The sequence below is a fragment of the Myxine glutinosa genome, chromosome 5 (genome assembly GCF_964187855.1).
Source record: "Myxine glutinosa chromosome 5, kmMyxGlut1.1, whole genome shotgun sequence".
Lineage (NCBI taxonomy): Eukaryota > Metazoa > Chordata > Myxini > Myxiniformes > Myxinidae > Myxine > Myxine glutinosa.
In genome coordinates this window covers 50040719-50057211 of record NC_136265.1, presented here as the reverse complement: position 1 = coordinate 50057211, position 16493 = coordinate 50040719, and the positions used below count along the sequence as shown (strand labels likewise).

General features: G+C 45.5%; 2 protein-coding genes across 5 annotated transcripts in view; one reads left to right on the top strand and one right to left on the bottom strand.

Moving 5' to 3' along the window:
- The first annotated feature begins 2932 nt into the window (after positions 1 to 2932).
- Positions 2933 to 10813, top strand: PAM16 (presequence translocase associated motor 16). The gene is made up of 5 exons (XM_068117140.2): positions 2933 to 3267; positions 4799 to 4883; positions 5293 to 5435; positions 9479 to 9544; positions 9791 to 10813. The coding sequence occupies exons 1-5, from the start codon at positions 3265 to 3267 to the stop codon at positions 9866 to 9868; spliced, it is 375 nt and encodes a 124-aa protein (XP_067973241.1). The 5' UTR covers positions 2933 to 3264; the 3' UTR covers positions 9869 to 10813.
- The window catches only part of GLIS2 (GLIS family zinc finger 2), a 129795-nt gene continuing 123451 nt past the window's right edge, over positions 10150 to 16493 (bottom strand). For all 4 annotated transcript variants that reach the window (XM_068117133.2, XM_068117135.2, XM_068117136.2 and 1 more), the window contains one exon: positions 10150 to 15666. In XM_068117133.2, coding sequence (XP_067973234.1) covers positions 14981 to 15666 — 686 coding nt within the window. In that variant the 3' untranslated portion in view covers positions 10150 to 14980. The remainder of the gene's footprint in view (positions 15667 to 16493) is intronic.

The window sequence follows — 16493 nt, the reverse complement described above, 5'->3', positions numbered from 1 at the left end:
ATATCATCCTGGTAACAAACGACGTTGCGTTCGGCGGCAAACAAACTGTCCATGACACGCTGATAAATTCCAGGTGCAGATTTCACTCCAAAACTAAGTCGGTGGTACCTGTACAACCCACGATGCGTGTTGATGGTAAGATACTGTTTCGAATTCTCGTCCAAGCAGCGCTGTAGATAGGCGGATTTGAGATCGAGTTTCGTAAAAGTCTTGCCTCCCGTGAGATGAGCATAGAGGTCTTCGATCCTCGGGATTGGATATTTATCCAATGAAGAACACCTGTTCACGGTCATTTTATAATCTCCACATATGCGGATGGACTGGTCCGATTTTATGACCGGAACGATGGGCGCCGCCCATTCGGCATACTGGATTTGCTCGATGATCCCCAGATTTTCAAGATGATCCAGTTCCTTGTCAATCCGCTCACGCAGGGCGAAAGGGACTGGGTGAGCCCTGCAAAATATAGGATTGGCATCCCGGTCAACCCTGAGTTTAGCCGTATGTCCTTTCAAGGTTCCAAGCTCATCCTTGAAGACATCTGGGTACGTATCCAGCACATTTTTGAGTGTGTATGCTGCGGTAGAAGAAACGTTGGCTGCCCGGAGTTGATGAATGCTTTCCCACTTCAGTCGAATTATGCTCAACCAGTTCCTGCCGAGTAAGGAAGGGCCCTTTCCAGGAATGACGATCAGGGGTAGGTGAAACTCACGGTTATCGTAGCCCACCGTGACGTCACATGTACCGCAGGGAACAATCTTCTCACCTGTATAGGTGGAGAGTCCATAGGTAGTAGGTTTCAGATGGGGTCGGTCAGCATCACTCCACAGGTTTGTGAAAACAGCATGGCTGATGAGCGAGACGGCCGCACCAGTGTCGACCTCCATTTGCAATGGTCGATTGTTGACGACAACATTGGCAAGAAGAGGGTCCCGCCTATGGTGAGAATCAATATGAAGCAGGTCATACGATTCTGAGTTGTCGGAAACAGAGCTCACCTGGTCAAGCTCGGGTTCCTCCGAACCGATAAACTGATGAATCTTGTCAGCAGCTTTTCCTTTTCCCGATTTGCGAGTGATGCAAGCTGGAGCAATATGGCCAGTTTTTGAACAGAAATGGCAGGTGGCATCTTTGAACCGACACGTCTCCGGAGGGTGCTTTCCGTTGCACCGAAAACAGTTGTTGTGGGTTTGAGACTGCACTGGCTTCTGACGAGGAGCCTTGTTCCAACGTTTTGGCTGAACATGATCCAACCGATTCACAGCAGGGCTGGTACCAGACGAGCGAGTGGCACCGATGCTTGTAGCGTTGCGTTCAGCACTTTCCATGGAAATGGCGGTGTCTCTGGCATTTTGGAACGTCAGTCTTCTCTCAGCAAGCAGGCGTCTACGAGTGCGGTCATCGGACATGCCAACCACCAGCAAATCACGAAGCATATCATCGATCGTGTCCCCAAACTCACACAGATGTGACAGTTTTTTGAGGTGTGCAATGAAGTCTGCGATCGACTGACCTTGCTGCTGTCTGCACATGTAAAAATTAAACCGACACAGGATGACTGAAGGAGATGGGTTGCAATGTTCCTTCAAAGCGGCCTTGAGCTCTGCATACGTGAGCTCCTGGATTGTCCGAGGCCGAATCAGGTTTTTAACAAGTGTGAACGTCTCACCTCCGCAAACGGACAGGAAGACGGCCTTCATCCGGGCTTCGGTCGCGATGCCGTTCGCCTCGAAGTAGAAAGACAACCGCTCAGAATACGTGTCAAAATCCCCCTCATGAGGGTCGAATTCATCGATATGGCCGAAAGAAGTCATGGTCTAGATGTTTATCCTCGTCGCCATGTAAAGTATCTCGACAAACTGCGATCAATTGTCGTACGCGTTTATTCACTCTGCCGATCAAGGCCTGATTCCCAGCAGCGCTATCCGAGCTCTGGCGTAGGGATACAACCCGGTCCCGGTGTAGGGATACAACGGTGAATATTTGCACTGCATACATGCCTGTCATCCTTCCGAGGTCGGCTAATTGAGTACCAGTTCACTGGTAATTCCCTGTTTGTCGTTAAAGGCGGCAAAAAGGGTTGGCGTCAGGAAGGACATCCGGCCGTAAAACATTGCTTCAAAAAGGGGACCAAAAAACAACAACAACCACGGTTCCCGAAAAAGGCCAACCCCCGCTTTGCGGGGAAAAATGGCCTCTAAAGGTGGTTATTTTTTATATTTATATACATGACAGGTACTCATTTCACCAACCTCAGAAGGATGACAAGCTGAGTCAACCCCACCTGGTGCTAATTCAATGGTTGGATAGAAATCAAACTCAGGACCTTTGGATCCCAAGCCAGCTGTACATGGATGATGTATAGCTCTTCACACCAAAGGACAAAAAATTGTGCCCTAACATCATGCACATAATTATTGATATTGAGGAATAAAATATATTTGCTGTTTCTCGAACTACTTTGAGAATTTCATTCCACATCCATTTTGAATGTCCCTCCTAACTTGAAGTCAAGCCTCCATATTAAAATATTTATATGGTTGCGTGTAGGGAGTTCATGATACGACAAACAATCCTCCCTATAGGTAAATTGCCACAGCGAAATACAGCGTAAGCATTCACCATTTAACTCCCCTTCTAACAAAAGTAAACACAATGATGCAGTCCACGGTCCACGTGAAGTTTGGCTTTGTTTGCTTGTACTCCAAGATGGCGGATCGAAAATGTAGTGACGTCACAGGCACACCCTCTATCATCCCGACCATTGTCTGCATTTTATGTTTCAAAAGTGCTCTTTTTTGTGTATAATTTAATCAGAAATAAATGGTGGAATTGAATATTCTTTCGCTTAATATGATTATTAAAAGTAAAACAATAGCTTCCTGCTGTATTCCATGGGATATTACTTCAAACGTGACGTCATTGTGCCCGTACATCCGGAATGTCCGTTTACATAAAATGTGCAGCGCTTATAAAGGGAACGAATGATTGATGCTAATCGGGTTTATCGTTAATTATTTGTGATGAACGAGGAAACATGTGGCGGTGTATAAGCTCTCGTCTTGGCGATTTGAGCACTGCGGTTGGCGTAATTTATTATAGATCGTTGTAGATCTTAGTAAGTCCTTATCGGCCGCTCCGAGGAGTCGAGGGCACGCAGAGGATACAGAGGAGTCGAGGGGAGAGTTTCCGGTTTGTACTTACCGGCTCGTTTTCGTCCCGGCGTCGACCAAAGGTGATCGACCCGGCACTGGGGCTGGACGAATGGTATGTATGGAGATCCGTTACGGTCTGTTTTGTGTTTATCGACACGTGCTGCGACACATCGTTTATCGACACATCGACACGTGCTGCCGAGAGTTCAGTGGGTGCTTGCGGTTCTCAGTACAGTCGTGCGGTGTACGTGTACCTTACCGTAACTGTGACGTCACGATGAGTAAGGGGTTATGTACTTATTACGTACGCATGATGATGGCCTAGGCTAGTTATAGCCTGGGTTCGAATCCAGGCAGTGTGCCAGCATTCGTTGGTGGACGTTAAAGATCCCACGGTGTCCTTCGCAAAGAATAAGCGAGGAATCACTGGCATCATGAAAAAAAAATTCCCCAAATTCCTGCCCTAACTTTAGTTGAACGTCATGCCTGGCCATCCGGTTGGTGAAAGACTTGGGCCAAACTCTCCCACAAGAACGAGGCAATAATTGTCATGGAATGGGATGTCATGCATGTTACCATACTTATGTATCTAATCGATGAACCCTAAAACTAAATGTTGCATCGTTGCAAACGATGTCTCCGAAAAGACCGACTAGACAACCCTCCCATCCACTTTCTGAATAATCCTCTCCAAGAAGTTCTGTCACTCAACCTTTTGGGTCTCACTATCTGCCATGATCTTTCCTGGGAAAACCACATTTCCAAGCTGACCTCCAAAGCCAGTCGCCGACTGGGCATCCTCCGTCGTGCGAAGTCCTTCCTTGGCACACCTGAGCTCCTCACCACATACAAGGCTTTCATCTGCAACTCAATGGAATACTGTTCCCCCCTCTGGGCTGGTGCTCCTGCCTCACACCTAGCTCGTCTTCACGCTGTTGAAAGCAAAACATTCAGAATCATTGGAATCTCCCGCGATGAAGCTAACTCCAAGGGCCTCTCACTCACTCACCGCAGGCAGGTTGGTGGTCTTTCCGTCTTCTACCGACTCCTCTCTGGCCTTGCCCCCCCCCCCCCCCCCCAGCTCTCTGGGCTCTGCCCCGCAAATATTCCTACAGGTCGCACAAGATCTGCCTGCAACCCTCTTATGGTTAAACTGCCAAAATCAAGACTCTGCTCACCTTCACTCCTTCATTCCTCTTTTCTCCCGCCTCTGGAACAAACTCCCTCACTCTCTTCAATCCCACTCCACCCTCCAGGTCTTTAAAACAGCTGTTCACCACCATCTCTTATCCTCCCCCATCCAAAACATTGATCTTTTCTACCCCTGCTAATTTCACCCCAATTCCACTTTTTTGAAATACCAACTTATGTCCTGGAAGTCCTTGGTGTCCTTGTGTTTTATACTTCTCCCCCCCGCTTCCCACGCCTCCTCCCCCCAAGCCCTCTCCCTCCCACACATCTCCCTGCTCTTAAATGTTGTGTGCTCTAAAGTGTTTGTGTGCTTCCCCTTCTCTTGTCTTCTGCTCCCTCTTTTTATATATTTTGTTTGTCTGGTTGATTTGTTTGTGAAGTAAATGTCAGCTCTTTCACGAGCCTCGATTCAGTATACAAAATGTGCTTGGAATTTTGTTTGTGTTTTGTAGGCGAAGTACTTGGTCCAGGTCATTGTGCTCGGAGCGCAGGTAGTGACCCGTGCCTTCACAAGAGCTGTGCGCCAAGAGTTTGTAGGTAAGTTTGCAGGTGTTTTTGACCTCTTTCCCCCCCCTCCCCCCTTCCCACACCTCCTCCCCCCAAGCCCTCTCCCTCCCACAGATCTCCCGATGTCCCTGCTCTCAAATGTTGTGCTTGTGTGCTTCCTCCTCTCTCCCCATCTTGTCTCCCGCTCCCTTTATTTTGGCTTATGTGTCTGTTTTTTTTTTTTGTCATTAATGTTTGCTCATACACGAGCCTCAATCTTGTATGCAAAAAAAAAAAAAAAAAAGTCGATAACCCCCTATATCTCGCTCCCCTCCCTTTGATTTACCTTTTCCTTGCACCTTTAACTTCATTAATTCTCCCTCACCTGTACCAAGCTTCCTGCTCCCAGACAAAATCCCGGAATCTGACTGTGGAATACTTTGTACCGTGTTGCGTCCAGCAAGCCAGGCGGCAGCGCAAGCCCGGGGTAAGGGACGTGCTGGCGAGGAATCTGCAGCCGCGAGCAGCTTGGCTGGATTGAGTCTCCAGGAAGCCAAACAAATACTCAATGTGACCTCTGTGGACCCAGTCGATATCGCCAAGGCAAGTCGCGTTTGCTACGTCTTGTCTCCTTAAGCAGGTTGGCCACGGTCCGTTATAAGACCAATTTGGAATTTCAATTCAATTGGTCCATGATAAGAGTTGGATCGTCAGGGATTTGTGGGCCCGATCACACGTTGTAGTGAGCACTTGAAAATGCTGTGGAGTTGGGATGGGTTTGATAAAGTTACCTTGCACTCAAGATATTGAACTTTGCGGTCGAAGTCTGTGACCACTCGAATTTGCTTTCATGTATCCGTATCCGTATCAGTAGCCGTATCCGTAATTGAGTACCAGTTCACTGGTAATTCCCTGCTTGTCGTAAAAGGCGACAAACAGGTTTGGCGGCAGGAAGGGCATCCGGCCGTAAAACATTGCTTCAAAAAGGGGACCAACAAAAACAACAACAACCACGGTGCCCGAAAAAGGCCAACCCCCGCTTTGCAGGGAAAAAATGGCCTCTAAAAGGTGTTTTTATTTATTTATCCGTATCCGTATCCTGTTATCCACCTCTACTGCTTCAACGACCCACGTTATTCCCACCTCTGTGTGGGGGTCGGTCAAGGATCCTTATTGGCCCAGGTTTTGCGAACCTTGTGGCCAGGCCTGACGTTCGACCGAACATGATTTTGGCAAGCATTTATAATTTGTACAGTGTTCCCATGATTACTCACCTTCCTGAATTTAAGGTCCACCAACGAATGACCAGTGAGTGTTGGCCGACGGGTCCTCTTGCTTAACGTCCTCCCAATGGACGGTATGAACATTTTTTTTTTGCATCTCTCCGCACGTGATGAAGCACCGGGGTGGCAGTTTATTGCCGGGTCGAGATTTGAATCCCAGTTGGACAGCTCCAAGGCGAGTGCGCACGGACTATCCCAATATCCCATAATCCCTCTGTCTTTACATAATCAACTTCAGAACGGCAAGTCGTATTCCTAAGTTTTCTGCAGCATTGAGATAACCTGGTGTTAACCTGGTGTTAACCAGGTGTTAACCCTGGTGTTGGGCTAGCGGCTAGGGTGCTGGCTTAGGATCCTAGGATCCTGGGTTCGAATCCCGGTCGATTGCTGAATTAACGCCAGGGGGGTTGACTCAGCCTGTCATCCTTCCGAGGTCGGCTAATTGAGTACCAGTTCACTGGTAATTCCCTGTTTGTCGTTAAAGGCGGCAAAAAGGGTTGGCGTCAGGAAGGGCATCCGGCCGTAAAACATTGCTTCAAAAAGGGGACCAAAAAAACAACAACAACCACGGTGCCCGAAAAAGGCCAACCCCCGCTTGCGGGGAAAAATGGCCTCTAAAGGTGGTTATTTATTTTTTATATTGAGATGTTTGTACCTCGAGTCAATTTTGATTTAAGGAATATCAAAATGTCATCAAATAAGGTTTATTACCTCGCGTGCGCGAGACGAATTGGTTTACTCTTTCTTTCCAGAAATGTCAGTTCATGATTGAAGAACAACTTTATTTTAATTTAATGTTATATTTTTCAAAACGAATCGGAAAACGAACCTGTAGCTTAGCAGTACCGTACTTTGACTCCAAATTCCTCCCGATCACGCAGGAGGAGCGAGATAATATTTACCTCCACCACCGGAGGTGGATGGAGGTTATGTTTTCACCTCTGTCTGTTTGTCCATTTGTTTGTTTGTGGAAACAAGATATTTGAAAAAGTTGTGGACGGATTCGGACGAAATTTGGCAGAGATGTGGCGTATGTGACAAGGACGAAATGTTTGATTTTGGTGAAGATCCGGATTCGGATCTGGCTACTAGAATTTTTAAAGTTATTCTTCACCATTGGGAGATAGGGCCAAAAACTATACCTAGCAGGATATGTCAAATTATGGACGGATTTGGATGAAACCTGGTGGAGAGGTTGGGTGTGTGACAAGGGCTAATCGATTCAATGTTGGTGAAGATCTGAATATGGATTCGGATACGAGAATTATTTCATTTTCTAAGTGATTATTCACCATTGAGTGATGGGGCTAACACAGACATATAGCACGGCATCTCAAAAACTTATGGACGGATTTGGATGAAACCTGGTGGAGAGGTTGGGTGTGTGAAAAGGACGAATCGATTCAATTTTGGTGAAGATCTGAATATGGATTCAGATACGAGAATTATTTGATTTTTAAGTGATTCTTCACCATTGAGAGTGGGGCGAAAAGCGATTCATAGCACGATATCTCAAAAGGTTGTGAGCAAGTTATGACTATACTCTGCGGACGAGTTGGTTAGGTGACAAGAACAAGCCAATTCGATTTTAGTTGAGGTCCGAATCCCGATCCGGCCCATCAGTGGGATACAAAACAAACTGTTCAGCCTGGCAGAGGTTTGTGCTCTACCGAATGCCGTTCTAGGTTACCCTGTCTCTGTCTGGCAGTCTGGGAGTATTGACATGGGCATTGAGGAAGTTAGGAGTGGAGGAATGGTTGATCAGAGTAGTGATGGCAATGTACAAAAGAGCGCGCACAGCTGTAAGGACGAAGGACGGGAACAGTGGTGAGTTTGAGGTGAAGGTGGGAGTGCATCAGGGGTCGGTACTAAGTCCACTACTATTTGTAGCTGTGATGGAGGTGCTGGCTCAGAACGTAAAGGAGGGTTTACCGTGGGAGTTGTTGTATGCAGATGATCTGGTGTTGATTGCGGAAAGTATGGATGGACTGAAGGAAAAGATGAACACGTGGAAGGAATGTATGGAGACAAAAGGTCTGAAGGTGAATATCGGAAAGACGAAGGTGATGGCAAGTGGTAAAGCATGTGGTGAGGTGGAAAGAACTGGGAAGTGGCCCTGTGCTGTGTGTAGGAAGGGTGTCGGAGTGAACTCCATTCAGTGTACAATGTGCGCTGAGTGGGTTCATCAAAAATGTAGTGGTCTGAGAGGGTCATTAACCAGTGTGGCAGCTACATTCAAATGTAAGGTGTGCACAGAGGGAGCTGCAGATGGAGGAAATGTTGAGTTGGATCTTGGAGACGGCGTGAAGCTGGAAGGTGTGAAAACATTTTGCTACCTCGGAGACATGCTGAATGGAGAAGGTGGATCAGACTCGGCAACGGTTGCTCGAGTGAGATGTGCATGGAAGAAGTTTCGGGAATTGAGTGGCGTGCTGATGATGAGGGGAGTGTCGTTGAAGCTGAAGGGAAAGGTGTATGCTGCATGTGTGAGAAGTGTTATGATTTACGGGAGCGAGACATGGGTAATGAACGTAGAGCAGCAACGAAGGTTGGAAAGGGTGGAAATGCGAATGGTTCGACGGATGTGCGGAGTATCGTTGAGAGAGAGGAAGACAAATGATGAATTGCGAAAGATGATGGGAATAGAGCCTGTGATTGATGCTGTGAAGAGGAACAGGTTGAGATGGTTTGGTCATGTGTTGAGGAAGGATGAAAGTGACTGGTTGAGAAGAGTGATGGAAATGAATGTAGAAGGAAGTAGAAGACGGGGAAGACCGAGAAAGACTTGGCTAAAGATGGTGGAAGAAGAAATGCGGGCAAGGGGGTTAACAAGGAGAGATGCAGAAAATAGGGCAAAATGGAGAAGATTGTCATGGGGACCGCAAGGCTAACCCCCGCTCGAGCAGGGAAAATGGCCTTTTAAAATGCATGTTGTTGTTGTTGTTGTCTGGCAGTCGAACCAAATTGAAAATCGATGAAAACAGGAAGCTTACTGTTTTCTGATGTCCTAAAGGACACAAACAGGCACGAAGAATGAATGTAACGTGTTAGATAAGGTGGTGTAAGAGATGCTGCAGCAACGGCGGTGAATTTCTGATATTTTTTCCTTTATTTTCTACAACAACCTTAATTTAATTTAATTTGAATTATATACTTGAACACTGTAGAACACAAATGACTTCATTGACACTTTCAAAACCTGTTTCTGAATACTTGAACAAAACATGTCATTTTACGTCATCACGACCAATCAAATTTGCTGCTCGCAGACCCCACCCATGTCCTTGCTTCTCAAGACAGCGTGGAGCAAGGTGTTCTATGAACTCGCTAATTTTAAGCATTAACCTGTGCATACCTTTGCAGAACTACGAACATTTGTTCAAAGTGAACGACAAGTCTGTCGGTGGGTCGTTTTACCTGCAGTCGAAGGTAGGGATGCTGGAGGATCACCTATTTGGTGATGCATACGGCTTATTTTGCTAATAAGTTTGTTGAAAATCCAGGTGTGTTTAATGCGACGATAATTTAAAATTATGCTTCAATTCCTACAACTTTAGTCCCACTGAGAGAAACCTGAAAACGGGTTTAAAGTTCATAGCACCGACATTGTTCTTTCGCAGTGTTTTACCAGCCTACTCGCCCCTTTCATGGTATAATGCTGGTTTACGTGGACAGATTGTTCGAGCGAAGGAACGTCTCGATGAAGAGGTGAGGATCGATCAGGCGGAGGAATCCAGTAAGAATGTCCACTGATCTTCCTCTTTTGGCTGAAGTTGCTGAGAAAGGCAACCCTCGTGCCAATCTTCGGATGAGCCTCCACCGTGGTGCCCGCCGCAAAGGACAAGCTGCGGAATCCAAGAAGAGCTCTCGAACTGTAAACTTTTAAAACTTTGTAAATAGTTTGGTGAAAATGCTTGGAATGTACTGGGAAAATAATGAATGCTATAAATATGATTTGTGTTTCCTCAAGGTGAATACGAGTAGATTATTGAACTTGTCCAGGAAAGGATGCGAGACATTCACACCGGAGATCATTAGTGCATCACATTGGTTTATTTAATCGTTGATCTGCTGCCCTTGGTACCACATTAAATACAATGGTTTGCACCGAGCAAACTGGTCGTCGCTAAGTAACTAAGTGCACGTTCCTTCAGGAAATTGCAGTCATGGATTAAGAACAGGTGAATACTTAAAGGCACTTTTTTTTATCCTCAGTACCGGAGACAGTCACTGGCAGAATCCTTAATGGATGTACCGACGTCTCGAACGTGTGGGTCGAGCTCTTTGTCTCTTCCATTGGCACTTGGACCGTCTGTCCTGCGGTTCTCCGAGGATATTATTTTGTACCCAAGTTAACTCCTGAATCTAGTCATGAGAGCACTGGCTTTACATGGAGCGTTCGGTGGATCCTCGACTAATGGCTGGCTTCGATTGTCTCCGTACAAAGTTTGAAAATCAAAATTGCATAACGATTCAAAACATGCATTTACTGTGAAGTACCGTCGCCGCACTATGGATCTGAAAGTGGTCCCAAAACCTTTTTTTTTTGTCCTTTTTTTTTTTTGTCCTTTTTTTTTTGTTTTAAAGTGCTCACAATACAATGCAAACAGAAGGCCAGGCATGCAATGTATGCTGTACGACAAATATAAATCTTCAATCGCAGAATCTCTCAAGAATAAAACACATTTTTAACGAGCAGCTGGTTGTCATGGTGCCGAATGAGTCATAGACCAAAGGGGTTTCAACCAACTTGATACTTTCAACAAATTACAGATGATGGGCTGTATATTAAGAATGTAAAAAAAAAGATGCCACTGCATATTGTATATGCAGACTTGGTAAAACAACAAAAGTTGCAGGCTTGGCGCACACACAGGGATGTCATTCAGCAACTCGTTTCTTTCTGGCTTTGCACTAGTTTAGCGTGTGGCTGTGAAACTATACAATGGCAGACCCCATCGTCGTCACGTGCACAAGGGGGCAGCACAAGCCAGCGTCTATGATCATCTGTCGCTAAAGCATCGGCCCAAACTTAAGGCGATCAATTGGACCACATTATAGGAAGAAAACAATAATTGGTGGAGACAACTTCCTGCTGCCATCAGATAATAGGATCTTGTGCTGCAAGTGCAATGCTTTTGAGGCATACAGGCCTCTACCTCTCGTGAGGACAGAACTTTGTAACAAGTATCGCAAAGCTCGAGCTTAAGAAGCAGGTTGACACCGGATGCTCTTACCCCAGTTATAAACCGACATTTGGATCAGTTATATCTTGGTCCAATCATTGTGCCGATGCTTCTTCTTGGAGTGATTTTCACATAGGCTGAACCAGACAAACCTTTTGTGCATATAAATGGCGACAGTTGGCATTGGTATGCTGAGTCTCGCCAAGCCACAGAAAAGCCTCAAGCACATTTGAAACCCAGTAGGGATGAAGGGATGTTGACGGACTACAGCGAAGGACCATTCTTTTGAGCGATTTACAGGAATTCCTTGCGGTACAGCAGAATGTTCTTCCAGAAGATAATCCGCAGTAAGCACATCCAAATATGCAGTGCTAGTACGTCAATCAGGATGTGTTCATCGATTTGAAAAGCTAAAGCTGTGCATTAACAGGAAACTGCTTTTGCTCAAATGTGTTGATTTATTTATGACTGGTATAAAATGTGTAGTCAGTGTACTGTAGTTTTCAGGTGCTTGGGGTAACTAAACAATGTACGATGTACCACCAAATGTTCCATTACAGCCCAGATTGACGTGTCGTTGGCGAGTCGGGCGTGAGGGCAGCAATGGAGGTTGTCAGTACCTGCCAGTCCAACCAAATCCATTCTACAGGTGCAGCAATGGCTACGGTTGAATCGGTGCATAGAGTCGTTGTAATTCGGCATACGCAAGCTCGGTTTGTCAGATGCAGGTTTGCAGAGTATCACATTAATCACATGATGTAAAATCGAAAGGCATCAGCAGCTTGTATTACGGTATTGTGGAACAGCAATTGTTTAAGAAAGCACAGCGTGGCGTGGTGAGCTGCCACAATCACGTGCGAGATCTGCACCTGCTGCCACAGAAGTTGCCCCACGTCCACGAGTGAATTGGGAACTAGTCGAGGCCGACATTACTCCCCAATTTTGGTTCCGTCCAGGTACGATCTTGCTTGTTGAGAATCGGTAGGTGATTTTGACGAGTCTAAACGCTACAAATTATTAAGCAGTTCAGAACTTGGCGACGGATGATTTTGGAGCCATGATGGTCACCGACAGGAATAATCAAGTGTTTTTGCTTCCAGTCGAGCAAGAAAGTTGCTCGGCCTAGCTTCTAGTTTCAGCATTGAGGAAATCCCTTCAAATAACTACCACTCGCATGTCAAGGAAAGCATTCAATGCTCTGTATAGAATGATGTCATGGATATTTCCAATTTGGAGGCCTCAATGTGGCCTTTCATTAAAAAAAAATTGTTCGTGGAAAGAGTAGAGCGTCAGGTGCATTTATTTATTTTTGCATCCTCAGAGGCCTTACAAATGCACAACAAAGTTTAAACATGATGAATAGTCACAAAGTCTGAGCTGCTGCAATTAGGAGGGAATGTTCAGCGAAGCCTCGGCAAGTGGATCAAAAAGGTTTTGTTTTTGTTTTTTAACCTACAAGCACGAATGGATTTGAAAGTTATTACAGCTCTTGCCGAAGATTGAATCTATGATAGTATGATACGAATGGAGTCCTGAGAGTTGCAATGCCATCGAATCAATTTGGATTTGCAACTTTCCAAGAGAGCGTTAACATTTGAGTGCACTTGCGACATCATAAACCTGAAATAATTGATTAGGTTTGAATTAGCCAGCTAGGAAAAAAGTGGTTAATTAACTGGAGGTTGATGTATTTTTTTCCTCAATATATATTTTTTGTGAAAATGAAAGCTGGACTGCTGCTGACCATGTGCTCTCGTAATGATAGCTGCATGGATAAGGCAACGCCATGCAATTGGTTCGCAGCGCAAGTCGGACCTCACTGTGCTCAGGAAGACTCCTATTTTTAGAAGTGTGGAAAATCCTGGGTTGTACAGAAAGTTTTCACCTTTGCCCGTGCCAAGAGACATCGGCCTGAGTTGCTTCTGCATCCTTTTACGAATACCGTACTGTAGTTCAAATTATTACCTCCGGCACCGAAGGTCTGTCTGTGAGCAGGTTATCTCAAAAAGTTATGGACAGATTCAGATGAAGCTTGGTGGACAGGTTGGGCGTGTGACATGGAAGAATTGATTAGATTTTGGTGAAGTTCTAGATCCAGATACTAGAATTTTAAGTGGTTCTTCACCATTGAGAGATAGGGCCAAAAACTCTATATAACACGATATCTTAAAGTTGTGGATGTGTTCTGACAAAACTTGGTGGATGAGTGGGGTCGGTGATTAAGAACAAGCCGATTCGATTTTGGTTCAGGTCAGAATCCAGATCCGGTGTATCAATGGGATACAAAACGTAAACTATTCAGCCTGCCAGAGGTATACGCTCTACCTTGTGCCATTGTTGTTTCTCTTGAAATCTGACAGGAACCTCATCGTAAGGGAAGACGCAGGCTTAGGGACTGCTTGAGTATGTGCGCTAAAGATCTCGTTTGATATATATCATCCATTTTTATTGATGGCCTCTGATGTACATGCTATGCTGCAAAAGCAAGTGCGCCATGGCGACTCTTCCCGACAGTAATTTGTGAGCCAGCTCAGATTTTAATTGACGTGATGAAAATGTCATGGGAATTCTGACATCGGCCCAGTTTCAGAAGCTTAGAAACCAAAGTCTCACTGCTGCAGTCCTAACTATTAAGTGGGGGGAATACTCGAGTTTGTCAAGGGGATTGCCGGTCTGCGTTGGTGGACAATTCAAGCAATAAGTTTCACCAACCGAACATTGACTGAGATATTTTAACTTCCGGGGAAAAAGCAAAGAGATGCTGACGATTCGGGCAAAAGTCCTTTGTTGGTGAAAGAGGAAGGCCCTCTTGCTTCAACAAAGGGTTAATGCCCAAACTGTAGCCTTACTTTGCTTCCCACGGCGGTTGTCAACCATCAGTTGATAATTATTAGTCCACTGTTTTTTTTGTGAAGGTAAAAACATTGATAATTAAGTGGTTTCCTCAGGAATCGAATATAATCGCAAAGACAAGCTTAGAGGAACTTGAGAGATGGTCAATGCAAGACTGTCCATTTAAAACTGCATAATGCAAGGCCTCCAGCAATTCCTCATTCACCTTATTCCCAAGATTTGGAACCCAGTAATTACAACCCTTAAGGCCTATGAAGCAGCTATCCGATGGCCATCATTTCAAGGTTTTTAACCTGAGAGACTATCAGCGGGCTGACATGGAAACATCCAAAGCGGTTACACTTGTCAAGTGGTCAGCTGATGCAGCTGTGACCATTTGACCTTCAGTTGGACTTTTGTTTAGAGTGCCAAGTCATCTGTTCCTGCAACAAAATGTAGTGCAAAAGTGCAAAGACTTTCTGTACAACTCCGCCAATAGTAAATCGACTCTAAAGTACGAGTATAAAGAAAACTCAGCTGTGTGAGGCCCATCTGGAGGTTTTCTGATGAATCCTTGTTAAAGTCTATGGAGGAATATGATTGCTGCAGATGGGGAGGGAGAGGGGCAAAAGAGCTTGCACATATTTGGACCATTTCTGTACAGAAATATCCATGGAGTCAATTCCTCCAGCCATAATCTTTTCAAATTTGATAACTAGTTGTAATGTGGACTGTTATGTCATCCTGGTGCAAATTATTGTAGATATACAGTTTCAGACCTTTTAAGTCGTCGTTCCTTTTGTGGTAGGCTTTAAGACAGGACAAAATTTTAGGAATGCCTGTGGTCTCAGTTAATTTGCATGGATGCAGCTCTCATGAGTAAAGAGGCTGGCGAGACAACCAGCCACGCTGGTGTAGGTCCATCTGGCTGAACAAATCCACCTGGTTCCGTTGCGCTTCCACAAGCTCGACCTGCTTCGGGCATCAAGTCCATAGAAGGCAAGGCTGGTGGCAGGGCATGCGGCAACATGCTTAGGGCGATCGGCGACGTGGCCAGGCCCAGTGGTCCCGTTGGAAGGTGTCCTGGAATTGATTGTCCGAGAAATCTCGAAGATTGCAGCAGGCTAGTGGCATGAGGTGGAAAGGGCAAACCACAAAGCAAAGAGGCGGCGGGTGCGAGAGCGGCAGCTAAGAATGCTGCTTTGCTCAAGTCCAGTGGGGCAAGTAGGGAATTGTGTCGTCCTTCGTCGTTGCCACCAGGCCCTACACTGAGGTCGAGAGGAGTACTGGCCGATTCACCACATGAGGTCTCAGAGGGGCTCTGCACTGAGCGCAGTTCCGAAGACACCTGATGCCCATGTGCTTTGACGTGCTTGCGCAGTGAGCTTGGGTCCGTGTAGCGTTTGAGACAACCCGGCATGCGGCAGCAGTATGGTTTATCCACGTAGTGTGTGCGTGTGTGTTTGAAACGGTCACTTGAGTTGGAGTATCGCTTGTTGCATCCCTGGTATGGGCAAGCGTAAGGCTTTTCACCTGCAATCAAATACCAAAAATAGTTAAGATTTCTTACGTTATAATTATTTTGCTTTTCGGGATATAAATAAATATCATGGAAATATCCAGGTGGTGGACAAAAAAAATAATGGAAACACCTGGACAAATTAGGGACATCAAGCAACAGCTTCCACACAGGTGTGGTCCATGTGTTAAAGAAGCAAATAACATCCCATCATGCTTAGGGTCATGTATAAAAATGCTGCACAGGCCTGGTTGCCTATAATTGCGTGGCTGCAAGAGCCCCCCAATGCCCCCATCCACAGAGCACGTGTGGTCGCCCAATGGTTTGATGAGCATGACGCTGATGTTATCCATATGTCATGGCCTTCTCTGTCACCAGATCTGAACCCAATCGGGCATTTATAGGATATTCTGGAACGATGCCTGAGACAGCGTTTACCACCTCCATCAAACAGGTGTGAGTTGATTGACCTTCACGTAGAAGAATGGTGCCGCATCCCTCCTGCAGGATACCAGATGCTGGTGGACTCTATGCCCTGGCACATACACGCCGCACTGGCCGCATGTGGTGGCCCAACACCCTTTTTAAGTGACTTTTGATTGGCGTTTCCATTTTTTTGTCCAATACCTGTATTTATGTATACAGTACTGCATATGTATACTTTTTCCACATGCGAAATTTGCATTTATGTTTATTTAAATTATACAATGGATGACAAAATGTAAATATTTCATGATATTTGTTATATTATATCACCTTTATCTATCAATATTGTTGAAATGAAGATCAAATAGCTGTATGTTGAAATATGTTGAAAAAGTCAAAACTTTACATGGGGTGT

Coding starts and splice junctions, on each gene's coding strand:
- PAM16 (XM_068117140.2), top strand. Junction 5,436..9,478: donor ACCCAGTCGATATCGCCAAG/GCAAGTCGCGTT, acceptor ATACCTTTGCAG/AACTACGAACATTTGTTCAA. Junction 9,545..9,790: donor CGTTTTACCTGCAGTCGAAG/GTAGGGATGCTG, acceptor TTACGTGGACAG/ATTGTTCGAGCGAAGGAACG.